The sequence below is a fragment of the Salmo trutta genome, chromosome 5, assembly GCF_901001165.1.
Source record: "Salmo trutta chromosome 5, fSalTru1.1, whole genome shotgun sequence".
NCBI classification, from domain to species: Eukaryota; Metazoa; Chordata; class Actinopteri; order Salmoniformes; family Salmonidae; genus Salmo; species Salmo trutta.
In genome coordinates, this window is record NC_042961.1 from 39,648,742 (window position 1) to 39,663,162 (window position 14,421).

Here is a 14,421-nt window from a genome sequence, read left to right on the forward strand (position 1 = left end):
GCGACAGCACCTGGACTCGAACCCAGAATCTCTAGTGGCCCAGCTAGCACTGCAATGCAGTGCCTTAGACCACTGCGCCACTCGAGAAGTCACCATGTGCTTCTTGTCAGTAACAACCACATCATCAACTTTAAGGGACATGGGCAGCTGTGAGGAGGAGGGTTTATTCTCCAGGTCTTTAAGCTTATTCCAGAACTTCTTGGGGTTAGACCCACAGAGAGAGAACTGCTCCTTAAAGAGACTAACTTTGGCCTTCCGGATAGCCTGAGTGCACTTATTTCTCATTTGCCTGAACGAGAGCCAGTCAGCATGAGTATGCGTGTGCCGAGCCTTTCGCCAAATGGAATTCTTGAGTTGGAGTAACTCTACAAGATCAAGGTCGAACCAGGGGCTGAACCTGTTTTTAATTCTCATTTTCTTTATAGAGGCGTGTTTGTTAACAATATTACTGAAAATATAAAAAAAGGTCCAAACGTCTTCGACAGAGGGAATCAAGCCCGATTCTATACCAATTTACAGAGGCCAGGTCATGAAGGAAGGCTTGCTCATTAAAGCTTTTTAGCAAGCGTCAATGACAAATCCGGACAGGTCGTGTCACTGAGCAGCCATTACAAACACAGGCTGTAAAACAGTGATCACCAAGGTCATTACAGAAAACACCAGACTGATACCTATCAGGATTATTTGTGAGGATAATGTTGAAGAGAGTAGCCTTTTCTGTGTGTTTGGAGTCATACCTTGTGGGATTGGTAATAATCTGAGAAAGATTTAGGGAGTCCCATTGCTTTAGGACTTGGTCAGATAGTATAAGCATGTCCCAGTTTAGGTCACCTAGCAGGACAAATTCAGACTTAGTGTAAGGGGCCAGGAGAGAGCTTAGGGCAGGTAGGGTACAGGCCGGTGCTGATGGAGGACAATAGCACACAGCAACAGTCAACGAAGAGCTGTTTTGAAAGTTTAATGCTTAAAACCAGCAAATCAAATTGTTTCAGGACAGACTTGGTGGAGACAACCAAGCACTGAAGGTGATCCTTGGTAAAGATTGCCAGTCCCTCACCTTTGGAAGATCAGTCTTGCCGAAAAAGGTTATAACCAGAAAAGTTAACATCAGTACTCAAAAAACTCTTAACCACGTCTCAGTAATGACCAACACATCTGGATTGGAGCTGTGAACCCACACTTTCAATTGATCCATTTTAGTTAATAATCTTCAAGTGTAACTGTGCAGAAAACCCAGGCTTTTACGAGGGCAGAAATCAGTGAAACATATCAGAGCACAAGTCAGAATTGGGGCTAGCAACAGTAGATGGGCCAGGGTGCACATTTCCAGATATCATCAACAGTATTACAATCAAGGCACAGCAGAGGACAGGGAGAGCTCTGCAGTATTGATTGATGACAATAGAATTTGCATTAGATGGCAACAAGATCATATTATACAGCAATTTTATCAGGTAACATGAATACAAAGCCGGTGAGAGGTGGTTAGACTAGAGTGGGAGGTCAAGTCAGTGTAACCAATAGAGAGTCAGAATCTCGAGTGTGGGAACAAACAGTCTGTCCCACGGTTGGGTAAACAAGAAAATTCATAGTCAACAAAGCATGCAGGAGTCATGAGGCAAATAGCAAAATGCACCCAAAAAATATAACGACTTAGGGCTAGCCATTGTAAGTTCAGAGTCACTCGCCCCAACAGCGCATGTGTGCTGGAGGCGAGCGAAAGCTCAGGAGAGAGGGGGAAGTGTGGTATGGGTACCTGTACCAGACAGGGGGAGACATCCAGGGCAGACGCAGGGGCGAAAATCTGATATCAACTTTGGAGGGGACAATTACATGAAATTTTCTCAAGAGCAATTCCTGAGGGGGACACCAAAAGTAGTGCTGTAACACATAGCCTACATTGTAATATGGTTAATGTATATTGAGGAACCAAAGAAATAAGGTGTTTGCCGCACTCCTAACTACCGGTACCCAAAACTACACAACTAATCACAACAGCAATACCATTGCCTTTAACAAATCTTAGTTCAGTCACCAGTTTAAGTTGAGAGTGGGGGTATCCATGGCATTTTCCAATTATGTTCCTATTTTACAAGTAAAAAAAATTGAGAACCTTTCATAATGTTGCCAAACAAAGACTCAACAAACTTACCTGAGACTCCCTGTCTCTGCCAGTCTGTCCCTGCATATCTGTCCCCAATTCTGCTGTCTGTGTGCCATCTGTTGCCTGCTCTGCCTAATGACATCATTGTGAAACATTTCCATTAGAAATTCATTTCTTTCTTCTGAACATTTTATCAACTAGTCTTTGAGATATTAGGCTACTAGGGTTCTTACTTTGGTGTACTGAAAAATACTCTGATGTCCGTCTTTAATTTTTCTGCCATTTTTCTACCTGGCTGGCTGGCTACACACACACACAGTGTGTAGGTTATTTACAGTAGGAGATGGGCTTCTATCATCTTATCTTATATCATTCTATTTGGGCTTCGATCTAAAAGGTAGCTAGCAAATGTGAAACGGATTAAAATGACAACAGTTGACAGCTGTATGAGTTCACCATTTACACAACATATGCTGCAACCTTTTGTAATTTTAATAGTTTGTTTCATATTGGCTGGCTTCCAACAATAGCTGAATTTGCAAAGCTAGCGAGCACCAATTCCGTTTCAGTGGTGTTTGCTATAATCTTTGCTACCCGGGTTAAATAAAGGTGAAATAAAATAAATAAATAAAAGTTCCCTTGCGACAATTTAGCTTTTGTAACGAGACCATTAAATATATTTAAGACAATGGTAGACGAGAGTGTAGTTCTGTTCAGTTTGGACTTCAGTTTATCGCTAACCTTATCACAGGGACTTTGAAGCACTAATTTACATCATCTGCATGCTAATCTTGGAATAAATTGACGATAGCAAAGATTCCATCTTTGACGAGGCCACATAAATGGAATAGGTACTAGCTAGCTTAATAGTTAATATTTGCGCGCTAGCTCTGCATATTCAGCTAGTGTGTGTGCGCGATTGACTGGATTAACCTCACGTCAGTTACGTTCATTGAGTGCCTTTCAGACAGTAGATACGACCCCTCTGTTACCTTGCCAACTAAGGAACTGGCAGTGGATCAAACCATTGTGAGGCAAAGGGTGGGGGGGTCGCAATCTTTTGAAACTTAAAAACGCGCTATTAAGTGTCTATAATCAGCACAATTGCTTTCATTGCGTATTATTAATATTATCTAAATTACATAGTTATGTTTCAGTGATATATTGGCGGGGACAAATCATATTTTTCCCAGAATGGGGGGGTCGTGTCCCCCCCGTCCCCCCCGGGATTTCCACCCCTGGGCAGACGGTGAACAGATCGTCAGGTGGAATCCAAGCAGCAGTGCAGCAGGCAACGGGAGTAGGTGTCACACCCACTTGGGAGAAGCTTTTATTACTGGAGGCAGATTTCTTGTAGAAAATGCCAGTGGATGGTCTCTGAACAGCAGGAGGGGGCTTCAAGGCCTCTGGATTTGGGTGAGGTAGCCTGCCATTTGTTGGGCTCAAAGGCTTTGACATCTCTCACTTCACACCTCGGTGCTAATTGAAGTTGTATCTGGTCTGTCTCAGTTCCAGGTTGGATGGTATATTAATCCTTCCAGGTAATTTTGTCCTTAATTTGTGTTGTAGGTTTGGAGTTTTGATCTGGAGTGAAGGTTATGCTGTGGAGGGTAGCATCCTGTATATGTCCCTGCCGAAAAATCCAAGTTTGTCTAACTCCAGGATGAAGCTAGCATTCCATCTTTGTTTATGCCTACAAAGCCGTTAATTTTAGTCTATTCAAAAATACCTGATTTCATAGGAAACATGCACCCATTAAGATCAGGTGTGGCCAATTAGTGGGCGCGGCCAACACACTTAACAAGATAGATGATCGAGACAGTTTTGTTCATGCTGAGAAGGAAATGTATATGATTTTAAATAACATTCTTAGAACGTTCTCTGAACTTTACTAAAGTTTTCTTAATGTTCTGAGAACAGAATATCCCTATGGGACTCCTGATAGCAGGCGGTTGTGATACAGCCCGGGATCGAATCCTCGTCTGTAGAGACGCTTCTAGCACTTCGATGCAGTGCCGTAGACCGTTGAGCCACTCGGGAGGCCCAGAACGTTGTTTCCTAATGTTCTTGCAACAATTTGAGAACATTACTTTAAATAAAACCATGAGGAAACCTGTAGGAAACATTATGCTTTAGTACTGAAATTGCCACAGAATAATGTTGTTTCTTAACATTCTTGCAACAATTTGAGAACATTCCCAATGTCAAACCGGTTGGAGAACATTCCTAGAACATTACCAAAATTGAAATGAAATGTAACCATGTTTGAACTTTTAGGAAACTTTCTGTTAAAGGTGCAATTTGCAGAAATTGCTCCGCCATTTCCTGGTTGCTAAAATTCTAATAGTTAGGCTCATTTCAGTTTATGTGACAAAACAAGCAGTCATTGTGTAGAGAATCACTGTACCATCCAAACCCCTGTGAAATATATTTTCCATAACCAAAAATGTAGTGTTTTCATCTATTTGAAGCTGGTGTACAAAACCGAAAGTAAAATACACAAAAATGAAACTTAAGAACAGGAAGCATAGAAATAGCACACATAGAACAGATCTACCGCTTCTTGGGACTTGCTTTCAATGAAAATGACAGACCTATAACTCACATTTCTGTGTGAATGTGGTCGGGTTGCCCAAAAAGTTACATATTGTAGCTTTAAATAATGAAATACCAAGAAAATATTTGTTTGTCAAGTTCCATAAATGTGCTGAGAATGTTCCAAAGACAAGCAACTATCCTGCACCATTCCCAGAAAGTTGTGGGGCGGTTGTATGGTTCTCAGAACATTATGGGCTAGTTGGGTTGTTCCGCAAATCCCATATACACTGAAGCAGCGAGGATAGGGTCCAGGTTTCTGGTACATGGGGTAATATAACTAATGTTTCTAATGTTGACAAAGCTTTGTGGTTATGGGGGACGTATGTGAGGAACACTGTGTAGCCAAAGTGTCACGCCCTGATCTGTTTCTCCTGTCTTTGTGATTGTCTCCACCCCCTCCAGGTGTTGCCCATCTTCCCCATTATTCCCTTTGTATTTATACCTGTGTTCTCTGTTTGTCTGTTGCAAGTTCATCTTGTTTGTCAAGCTTACCAGCATTTGTCCTGTCAGCGCCTGTCTTTTCCCAGCCTCTCTTTTTCCTCACCCTCCTGGTTTTTGACCCTTGCCTGTCCTGACGCTGAACCCGCCTGCCTGACCACTCTGCCTGAGCCTGCCTGCCTGCCATCCTGTGCTTACTTCGCCACGGTCTGAATCTGGGTCTTACCTTATCCTGATACAAAGACACAACATTTGTGCAGTTGGAGCCTGCTTCCTGAATGAGTAAACAAAATGAACTATTAATTGTTTATAGGAACAAGATAACTTTACTCACTTCTAATCCCTCACTCTTTCATAGTTTCAAATGCTCTCTTTTCACTTTGAAAAATTAAAAATCTTAAACAACTGAAATACAAAAGGTTCTCTAGAACTTGTTGAGTCTTTGTTTGCTTGTGAGGTCAGAGCGGTACACAGAAAGGTACACCTTGGCCAGTAACTTACATCATTCTTTGACCAAAGACAATAAGGGGTTACCCGGGGGTTACAAGATCTTGTGTCAGGAGTGGGCAGTCCTGCTTTGTTCCCGAGATTCAATCTCTTTTCCATTATCTAACAGGAAAACAGATTACAACATGATCCAGCACCCAATCTAATCAACATTCTTTTAATGGGGCACCTCTCCGATTCAGAGGGGTTGGGTTAAATGTGGAAGACACATTTCAGTAGAAGCATTCAGTTGTACAATTGACTAGGTATCCCCCATTCCCTTACTTCAGATTAACACAGTTTGTATTGTTGTTCCCTTAGAGTTCTAGGCCTACAGCTCTGTGCACTGGACTAACTGAATCCTCATGGTGCCCATAGGCACTGCAAGGCCTGTTAGTGAGACACCCAATGAGGACCAACTCAGTGGAATGGAAATGAATGAGTTAAAGCAACCTGAATGGAAATAGTAACCACACATTGGTTCACTGACACTGGCATTAGCTTTCATGATAGTAAGTAGACGGAGCATGCCTATGCTCACTAATGGCTAAAGCTACGCTACATGGCCAGAATTATGTGGGCACCCCTTCAAATTAGTGGATTCTGCTATTTCAGCCACACCCGTTGCTGACAGTTATATCAAATTGAGCACACAGCCATGAAATCTCCATAGACAAACATTGGCATAGAATGGTCTTACTGAAGAGCTCAGTGACTTTCAACGTGGCACTGTCATGGGATGCCACCTTTCCAACAAGTCAGTTCGTCACATTTCTGCCCTGCTAGAGCTGCCCCGATCAACTGTAAGTGCTGTTATTGTGAAGTTGAAATGTATTGGAGCAACAACGGCTCAGCCGCAAAGTGGTAGGCCACACAAGCTCACAGAACGGGACTGTTGAGTGCTGAAGCACACAGCACGTAAAAATCATCTGTCCTCGGTTGCAACACTCACTACAGAGTTCCAAACGGACTCTGGAAGCAACATCAGCACAATAACTGTTCGTCAGGAGCTTCTTGAAATGGGTTTCCATGGCTGAGCAGCTGCACACAAGCCTAAGATCACCATGTGCAATGCCAAGCGTTGGCTGGAGTGGTGTAAAGCTTGCCACCATTGGACTCTGGAGCAGTGGAAACGCATTCTCTGGAGTGATGAATCACCATTCACCATCTGGGTTTGGCCAGGAGAACGCTACCTGCCCGAATGCATAGTGCCAACTGTAAAGTTTGGAGGAGGAATAATGGTCTTGGAGGAGGAATAATGGTCTGGGGCTGTTTTTCATGGTTCGGGCTAGGCCCCTTAGTTCCACTGAAGGGAATCTTAATGCTACAGAATACAATGGCATTCTAGACGATTCTGTGCTTCCAACTTTGTGGCTACAGTTTGTGGAAGGCCCTTTCCCATTTCAGCATGCCCGCGTGCACAAAGTGAGGTCCATACAGAAATGGTTTGTCGAGATTGGTTTGGAAGAACTTGACTGGACTGCACAGATCCCTGACCTCAACCCCATCGAACACCTTTGGAATGAATTGGAACACCGACTGCTAGCCAGGCCTAATTGCCCAACATCAGTGCCGACCTCACTAATGCTCTTGTGGCTGAATGGAAGCAAGTCCCCGCACCAATGTTCCAACAACATCTAGCGGAAAGCCTTCCCAGAAAAGTGGAGGCTGTTAAAGCAGCAAAGGGGGACCAACTCCATATTAATGCCCATAATTTTGGAATGAGATCTTCGACGTGCAGGTGTCCACATACTTTGGCTATGTAGTGTATGTATCCACCTTGAAGTGTAAGGATTCATGAATGATTTCCATATAAAAATTAGCATTAAACAGACGCATTGTGGTTTCTCCGAGTCATCCAAAATAGCTTTTAATTTCCAAACATTACAAATAGTGCAAATGTACGTAACATTAAAACAAACAAAAAAACTTCCCCAAAAAAGCTATTTCAGAAAACTAAAAGCACATTTCTCAAACTCACACAGGGGATAGTAAACATTACCAAAGTAACTAACAACAGAGTGGCAGAGGAAGCACAGACTGGAACACAAGTTCAAACACTTCACCGTCGAAAAAAATTCACTCAGTCAAATGGCACCCCAAAATAACTCAGGACAGAATCTAGTTTTTACTCTGTTGTGTTGCGCCACAGAGGTCAAGGGTATATCAACCTCTGGTCCAATCTTGGCCAATGATAGTAATAGTAATAAGGAAGTGCTGGAGTTTTAATCTTAGAATATTTTTTTGCAAAAGTAAAGTGTCTTTTTTAGACCATGTTAGCTTATGAGGGTTATTTGTTTACTGCATACACTTTTGCACATTTCATCTTCTGTAATAACCACGTGCATAAGACTATAGTAATTGATAGCGGTGAGGTAAAGATGGAAATACTAGAAAACATGCATTTGCCTGATGTTTTCTGTTTGCAAATTGCTGTTCTCTAGTATTTCCGATCATTTCATTTTCAGACTCCACAGCTTCTACGTCAATTAATTGAATTAATAAAACAACAAAACCCAATCGATGGAAAACAAGACATTGCAAGACTAATGTCACAAACAGTAACTGAACTCAAACTCACTGCATAAACATATCCAAACTAGGAACAAAGTTCATACATCCAGTCATTTTTAAAACTATGGGTCTGGTCAAAAGGCACATTCGGCAGGCAGGATCTGTAAGATTATCCGTTGAATACCTATTCAATAAATAAAACCATAAATTATTTTGATAAGTTAAAACGTTTTTGCTCTTTCAGACACCGAGCTGTAGGGTACGAAACTAGCTACCGTATAGACTCCCGTTCGTTTTCCCTTTCCTCCTAAATCTCCCACTCAGGTTGAGTGTTGGAGCACAGCAAGTAAACATTTAACATCTTCAATACCAAGACCTTGTCAGCAATGTCAGTCTTCTTTCGACATCCACGTCGATAAACAATCAGACAACAGATGTTTGCTGTGTGCTGTCTGCACAGTGCAAGCCAACATACTGCAGGAAATAAGAAAGATCCTTTTGGCATTATTTGTTTGGCACAAGTTGAGTACTTCACTTCCATCTCTCCATTGTAACTGGCAATAAATCACAGACTGCTCCTGTCAGTTTCATGTAACTGTAGGTGAAGACAGGTGAATCAATCCACCTGCTGCATGGGCCTAAAGTAGGTCTTTGTTATACATTGTAACTGGAGCCCTGTCCCGTCCATAATATGCCATTCAGTGGAAAATACCTTTTATAAGTAACCCATTATACAATACACTACTGTAACAGATTCTACAGTAAGGCACCTATCTGGTGATCAGTTAGTCAGGGATATGTCTTTGTGACCTGAAGTTAATCCACAAAATAACGCCATACATTCATAGATTGCACTCACAATGACACGCATCAGCGCGCACATTCACACGCACAAACACAGGTACACACAAACTCTGCATCCATATAGAAAAATACACGACAAGAAAAACACTTCAATCCAATCAAAACACAATCTGAAGAGCAAAGCGACTGATGCTAACCAGTCATAGGTTGGATTGAGGCTCAGTCATATCATGGAGGGGTGGGGGGGGCGACCATCATTTTCCGTCCTCTTAGTGCAGTCACATAACACTGTTCTCAGTTTCTTCCATGCGGTGTTGATGTCATGAGCCACACACATACAACATCAGTCCCAAAGTGCACCCAGGTGACCTTCCACAGGGCTGCCTGGTTCAGGCGTGTCTGACGCCAGGCCTCACTGCAGCACACACTTCTCCTCCTTGCTCTTCTTGCTGTACTTCCTGCGTCTCTGCTCCAGGCCTCTCTCCAGCCTCTCGTCCTCCTCCAGAGCCCTAAGGCGCAGAGAACAGGGAGACAGACCTGCTAGAACAGTAGTCCCATAGAAAATAGTCCCCCTCTCAGACTTAGAAGGGACTGCGTCCCAATTGGCACCCTACTCCCTATATAGTACATTACTTTTGACCTGGGGCAATTTGGGCTCTAGTCAAAAGTAGTGCACTGTATAGGGCAGGGATCAGCAATTAGATTCAGCGGTGGGACGATTTTATCTTGAGCGGATGGTTGGGACCGGAACTTAATTACAAATCATTTGTAGACTGAAAATGGACCGCAAGATGCCCAAACAGATATAATATTTGACTAAAACATAATGATTTCAAACCTTGCGTAGAAACTTGTATATGATCACGTGTCTCTCTATTATGAGTGGGAATACTTGGGAACAGATTTCCAAAATTAAAATAACTTGCAGCTGATTTCCTGGTCTTTTTACAGTCTTTTATGTTCAACCATTAAAATAAATAAATGTAGTTTTTTTTGCTCATAAACTTGAGGGGCCAAATAAAACCATTCGCAGGCCAAATTCGGTCTGCGGGTCACCAATTGGGGAACCCTGATATGCAGACATGGCTGTCTCACCCTCTTTCCTTGGCATCCATGTCGTGGACCAGCTCGTCCCTCAGGTTGACCAGAGACACCAGCTCCTGCAGTAGCAGCTGCTCCCTGTGCTTATGGGCCGCTGTCTTCTGCCACTCTGGAGGACAGAAAGAAGGGAGTGGAAGAGAGAGAGAGAGGGCGCGGAGGAGAGGAAGACAGGGAAAGAGTGATACAGGTTTGAGGGTGGTACAGAGTAGAAAAGACAGTTGTTGCTTTGCCAATGTGCAATTTAGTTCCATGACCAGCTTTTTCTTCCAATGGACTTTTTCCTTTTTTTATTCCATTGGCTTTCACCTTGCTCTAATAACGTTCTAATTTCGTGTGAAACATAACAAAAATCCCCTGTAGTTTCATTTTAAACTTCTTTTTAAAGATCAATGAAATATATATATATATATTTTTTACCCCTTTTTCTCTACAATTTTGTGATATCCAATTGGTAGTTACAGTCTTGTGCCATCGCTGCAACTCCCGTGCGGACCCGGGAGAGGCAAAGTTCAAGAGCCGTGCGTCCTCCGAAACACGACCCTGCCAAGCCGCACCGCTTCTTGACACACTGCTCACTTAGCCCGGAAGCCAGCCGCACCAATGTGTCAGAGGAAACACCGTACACCTGGTGACCGTGTCAGCATGCACTGCGCCCGGCCTGCCACAGGAGTCGCAAGAGCGCGATGGGACAAGGACATCCCGGCCGGCCAAACCCTCCCCTAACCCGGACGACTCTGGGCCAATTGTGCGTCGCGTCATTGGGTCTCCATTGGTCGCGGCCGGCTGCGACATATCCCGGGATCGAACACGGATCTGTATTGACACTTCAAGCACTGCAGTGCCTTAGACCACTGCGCCACTCGGGAGGACCTCTTTAAAGATTTAGAACCTAATGATGAAACTGGAAGTAAATAAAGGATTCAGATAAATTATGACATTAAAGAAAGGATCACTTCCTCAAACCAACTTGAGGGCAGATACCACTTGGCACAGTTGGCAGGTCTGGCTTTTCCAAACAGATGAACTAGTGTGAGTCAATCACGCCCAAAGCTTACTGCCATACTTCAGATTTCCTTTGCAGACTCAAAGCTAGAATCCTTAGCTGCTACATCCATTTTTGGACTTAGAAATTGATTATATATACAGTGGGGGGAAAAAGTATTTGATCCCCTGCTGATTTTGTACGTTTGCCCACTGATAAAGAAAGGATCAGTCTATAATTTTAATGGTAGGTTTATTTGAACAGTGAGAGACAGAATAACAACAAAAATATCCAGAAAACGCATGTCAAAAATATTATAAATTGATTAGCATTTTAATGAGCGAAATAAGTATTTGACCCCCTCTCAATCAGAAAGATTTCTGGCTCCCAGGTGTCTTTTATACAGGTAACGAGCTGAGATTAGGAGCACACTCTTAAAGGGAGTGCTCCTAACCGCAGCTTGTTACCTGTAAAAAAGACACATGTCCACAGAAGCAATCAATCAATCAGATTCCAAACTCTCCACCATGGCCAAGACCAAAGAGCTCTCCAAGGATGTCAGGGACAAGATTGTAGACCTACACAAGGCTGGAATGGGCTTCAAGACCATCGCCAAGCAGCTTGGTGAGAAGGTGACAACATTTGGTGTGATTATTCGCAAATGGAAGAAACACAAAAGAACTGTCAATATCCCTCGGCCTGGGGCTCCATGCAAGATCTCACCTCGTGGGGTTGCAATGATCATGAGAACGGTGAGGAATCAGCCCAGAACTACACGGGAGGATCTTGTCAATGATCTCAAGGCAGCTGGGACCATTGTCACCAAGAAAACAATTGGAAACACACTACGCCGTGAAGGACTGAAATCCAGCAGCCCCCGCAAGGTCCCCGTGCTCAAGAATACATATACATGCCCGTCTGAAGTTTGCCCATGAACATCTGAATGATTCAGAGGACAACTGGTGAAAGTGTTGTGGTTAGATGAGACCAAAATGGAGCTCTTTGGCATCAATTCAACTCGCCGTGTTTGGAGGAGGAGGAATGCTGCCTATGACCCCAAGAACCCCATCTCCACAGTCAAACATGGAGGTGGAAACATTATGCTTTGGGGGTGTTTTTCTGCTAAGGGGACAGGACAACTTCACCGCATCATTTGACGGGGCCATGTACTGTCAAATCTTGGGTGAGAACCTCCTTCCCTCAGCCAGGGCATTGAAAATGGGTCGTGAATGGGTATTCCAGCATGACAATGACCCAAAACACACGGCCAAGGCAACAAAGGAGTAGCTCAAGAAGAAGCCCATTAAGGTCCTGGAGTGGCCTAGCCAGTCTCCAGACCTTAATCCCATAGAAAATATGTGGAGGGAGCTGAAGGTTCGAGTTGCCAAACGTCAGCCTCAAAACCTTAATGACTTGGAGAAGATCTGCAAAGAGGAGTGGGACAAAATCCCTCCTGAGATGTGTGCAAACCTGGTGGCCAACTACAAGAAACGTCTGACCTCTGTGATTGCCAACAAGGCTTTTGCCACCAAGTACTAAGTCATGTTTTGCAGAGGGGTCAAATACTTATTTCTCTCATTAAAATGGAAATCATTTTATAACATTTTTGACATGTGTTTTTCTGGATTTTTTGTTGTTGTTATTCTGTCTCTCACTGTTCAAATAAACCTACCATTAAAATGATAGACTGATCATTTCTTTGTAAGTGGGCAAACGTACAAAATCAGCAGGGGATCAAATACTTTTCCCCCCCACTGTATATCCATTGATTCTTGAAGAATAGAACTTATAAACACCTCGTGAGCTTAGTTCAACTGTCAAACCCCATAAGCTTGTTTTACTCCAATGTTTGTTAACAACGTAAATGTAAACAAACACTGTAAAGCCTCAAAACAGGGTTAAAACTATACATTTGATATCATGGATGGTCAGTCATTGCATAATTAGCTCTGTCTATGAATTTGAGAGGGGTTACATTTATCCAACCCCATCCCTTAGCTTTTTAGCAAAACAGGGGCGGGGGAAAAACACTGTTATTGTTTCAATTAAGGATTCTAGCTTTAAGACAGATTTTTGCCATTGTATGTTACTATAACCAAAACTGACCACAGTAGTGAGCTGTACTGTAGAAAAGAGCTGCATCATGAATCTTGTAGTTCAGTATATCGGTACTGCAGTTTTACCTTCAATAGCCATCATGTCTCTCAGTTCTCGGTTCAGCATCTCAAACCTCGTTTCCAGGTTCTGCTCTTCTTGTCTGTGGAGCAGAATAACTTTTGGTTAGATCAACGTAATGGCTCTATAATATGTCAGCGTTGTTTTAAAGCACTAGGTAACGGTAGAGAACACAGCGGGGATGGTGGATCTTACAGTAGCTGTAGTTGGTCTTGTCTCCTGATGAGGGCGTTCTTCTTGTTGACCAGAGTGAACCACTCCTGGATCAGCTTCTCCTCCTGCATCTTGTCACTTCCTGCATGTACGGAGACAGAGAGGGCATCATTGTAAAGAGAAGCCTTGAAAATACTGAAAGCATTTATTCAAGGGTATTTTTCTTTATCTTTCTTCATCCCCCTCCCTCCACCCTCCTCTCCCCCCTCCACCCCCCCTCATCCCTCCATCCCCCCTCTCCTCCCTCCATCCTCCTCCCTCCATCCCCCCTGTCCTCCCTCCCTCCACCCCCCCTCTCCTCCCTCCATCCTCCTCCCTCCATCCCCCCTCCACCCCCCCCTCTCCTCCCTCCACCCCCCTCCTCCCTCCACCCCCCCTCTCCTCCCTCCATCCTCCTCCCTCCATCCCCCCTCTCCTCCCTCCACCCCCCCTCTCCTCCCTCCTCCCTCCATCCCCCGCTCCACCCCCCTCTCTCCTCCCTACATCCTCCCCCCTCCACCCCCCTCTCCTCCCTCCACCCCCCCTCTCCTCCCTCCATCCCCCCTCACCTGACTCCATCAATCGGCGTAGTCTCCTTTCCACTATGTCTGCCCTGCTGTCAATGTGCTTCTGTTCCGCCTCCAGGGCCTTCATCTCACTCAGTGCATACTGGCTGGCGTCCTGGATGCACGCACACACACACGCACACACGCATGCAAGCACGCACGCACGCACGCACGCACACACACACACACACACACACACACACACACACACACACACACACACTTCTTTCATATACAGAACATTGGTATTTCCTTGATGCACGTAAGTGTTTATGACAGCGGCAGGCAGGGATTTGTGAAAGTGACAGACCTGGCACTCCTCCTCAGCCGATCGTCCTTCTTCACCAGCTTCCCCTTCTATATGGAAAATACACACAAACACAGCGTAAGGAAATACATAGGAACATAATGCAGTAGCTCCACTGAGCAATTACATTTACATTTACGTCATTTAGCAGACG

General features: G+C 44.0%; 1 protein-coding gene across 11 annotated transcripts in view; it reads right to left on the reverse strand.

The window, feature by feature from the left end:
* Positions 1–7,467: 7,467 nt before the first annotated feature.
* The window catches only part of LOC115194132 (EH domain-binding protein 1-like protein 1), a 75,407-nt gene continuing 68,453 nt past the window's right edge, over positions 7,468–14,421 (reverse strand). For all 11 annotated transcript variants that reach the window (XM_029753552.1, XM_029753549.1, XM_029753548.1 and 8 more), the window contains 6 exons: positions 14,271–14,317; positions 13,964–14,075; positions 13,398–13,497; positions 13,211–13,284; positions 10,040–10,154; positions 7,468–9,453 (listed from right to left, as the gene is read on the reverse strand). In XM_029753552.1, the coding sequence (XP_029609412.1) occupies positions 9,357–9,453; positions 10,040–10,154; positions 13,211–13,284; positions 13,398–13,497; positions 13,964–14,075; positions 14,271–14,317 (545 nt within the window). In that variant the 3' untranslated portion in view covers positions 7,468–9,356. The remainder of the gene's footprint in view (positions 9,454–10,039; positions 10,155–13,210; positions 13,285–13,397; positions 13,498–13,963; positions 14,076–14,270; positions 14,318–14,421) is intronic.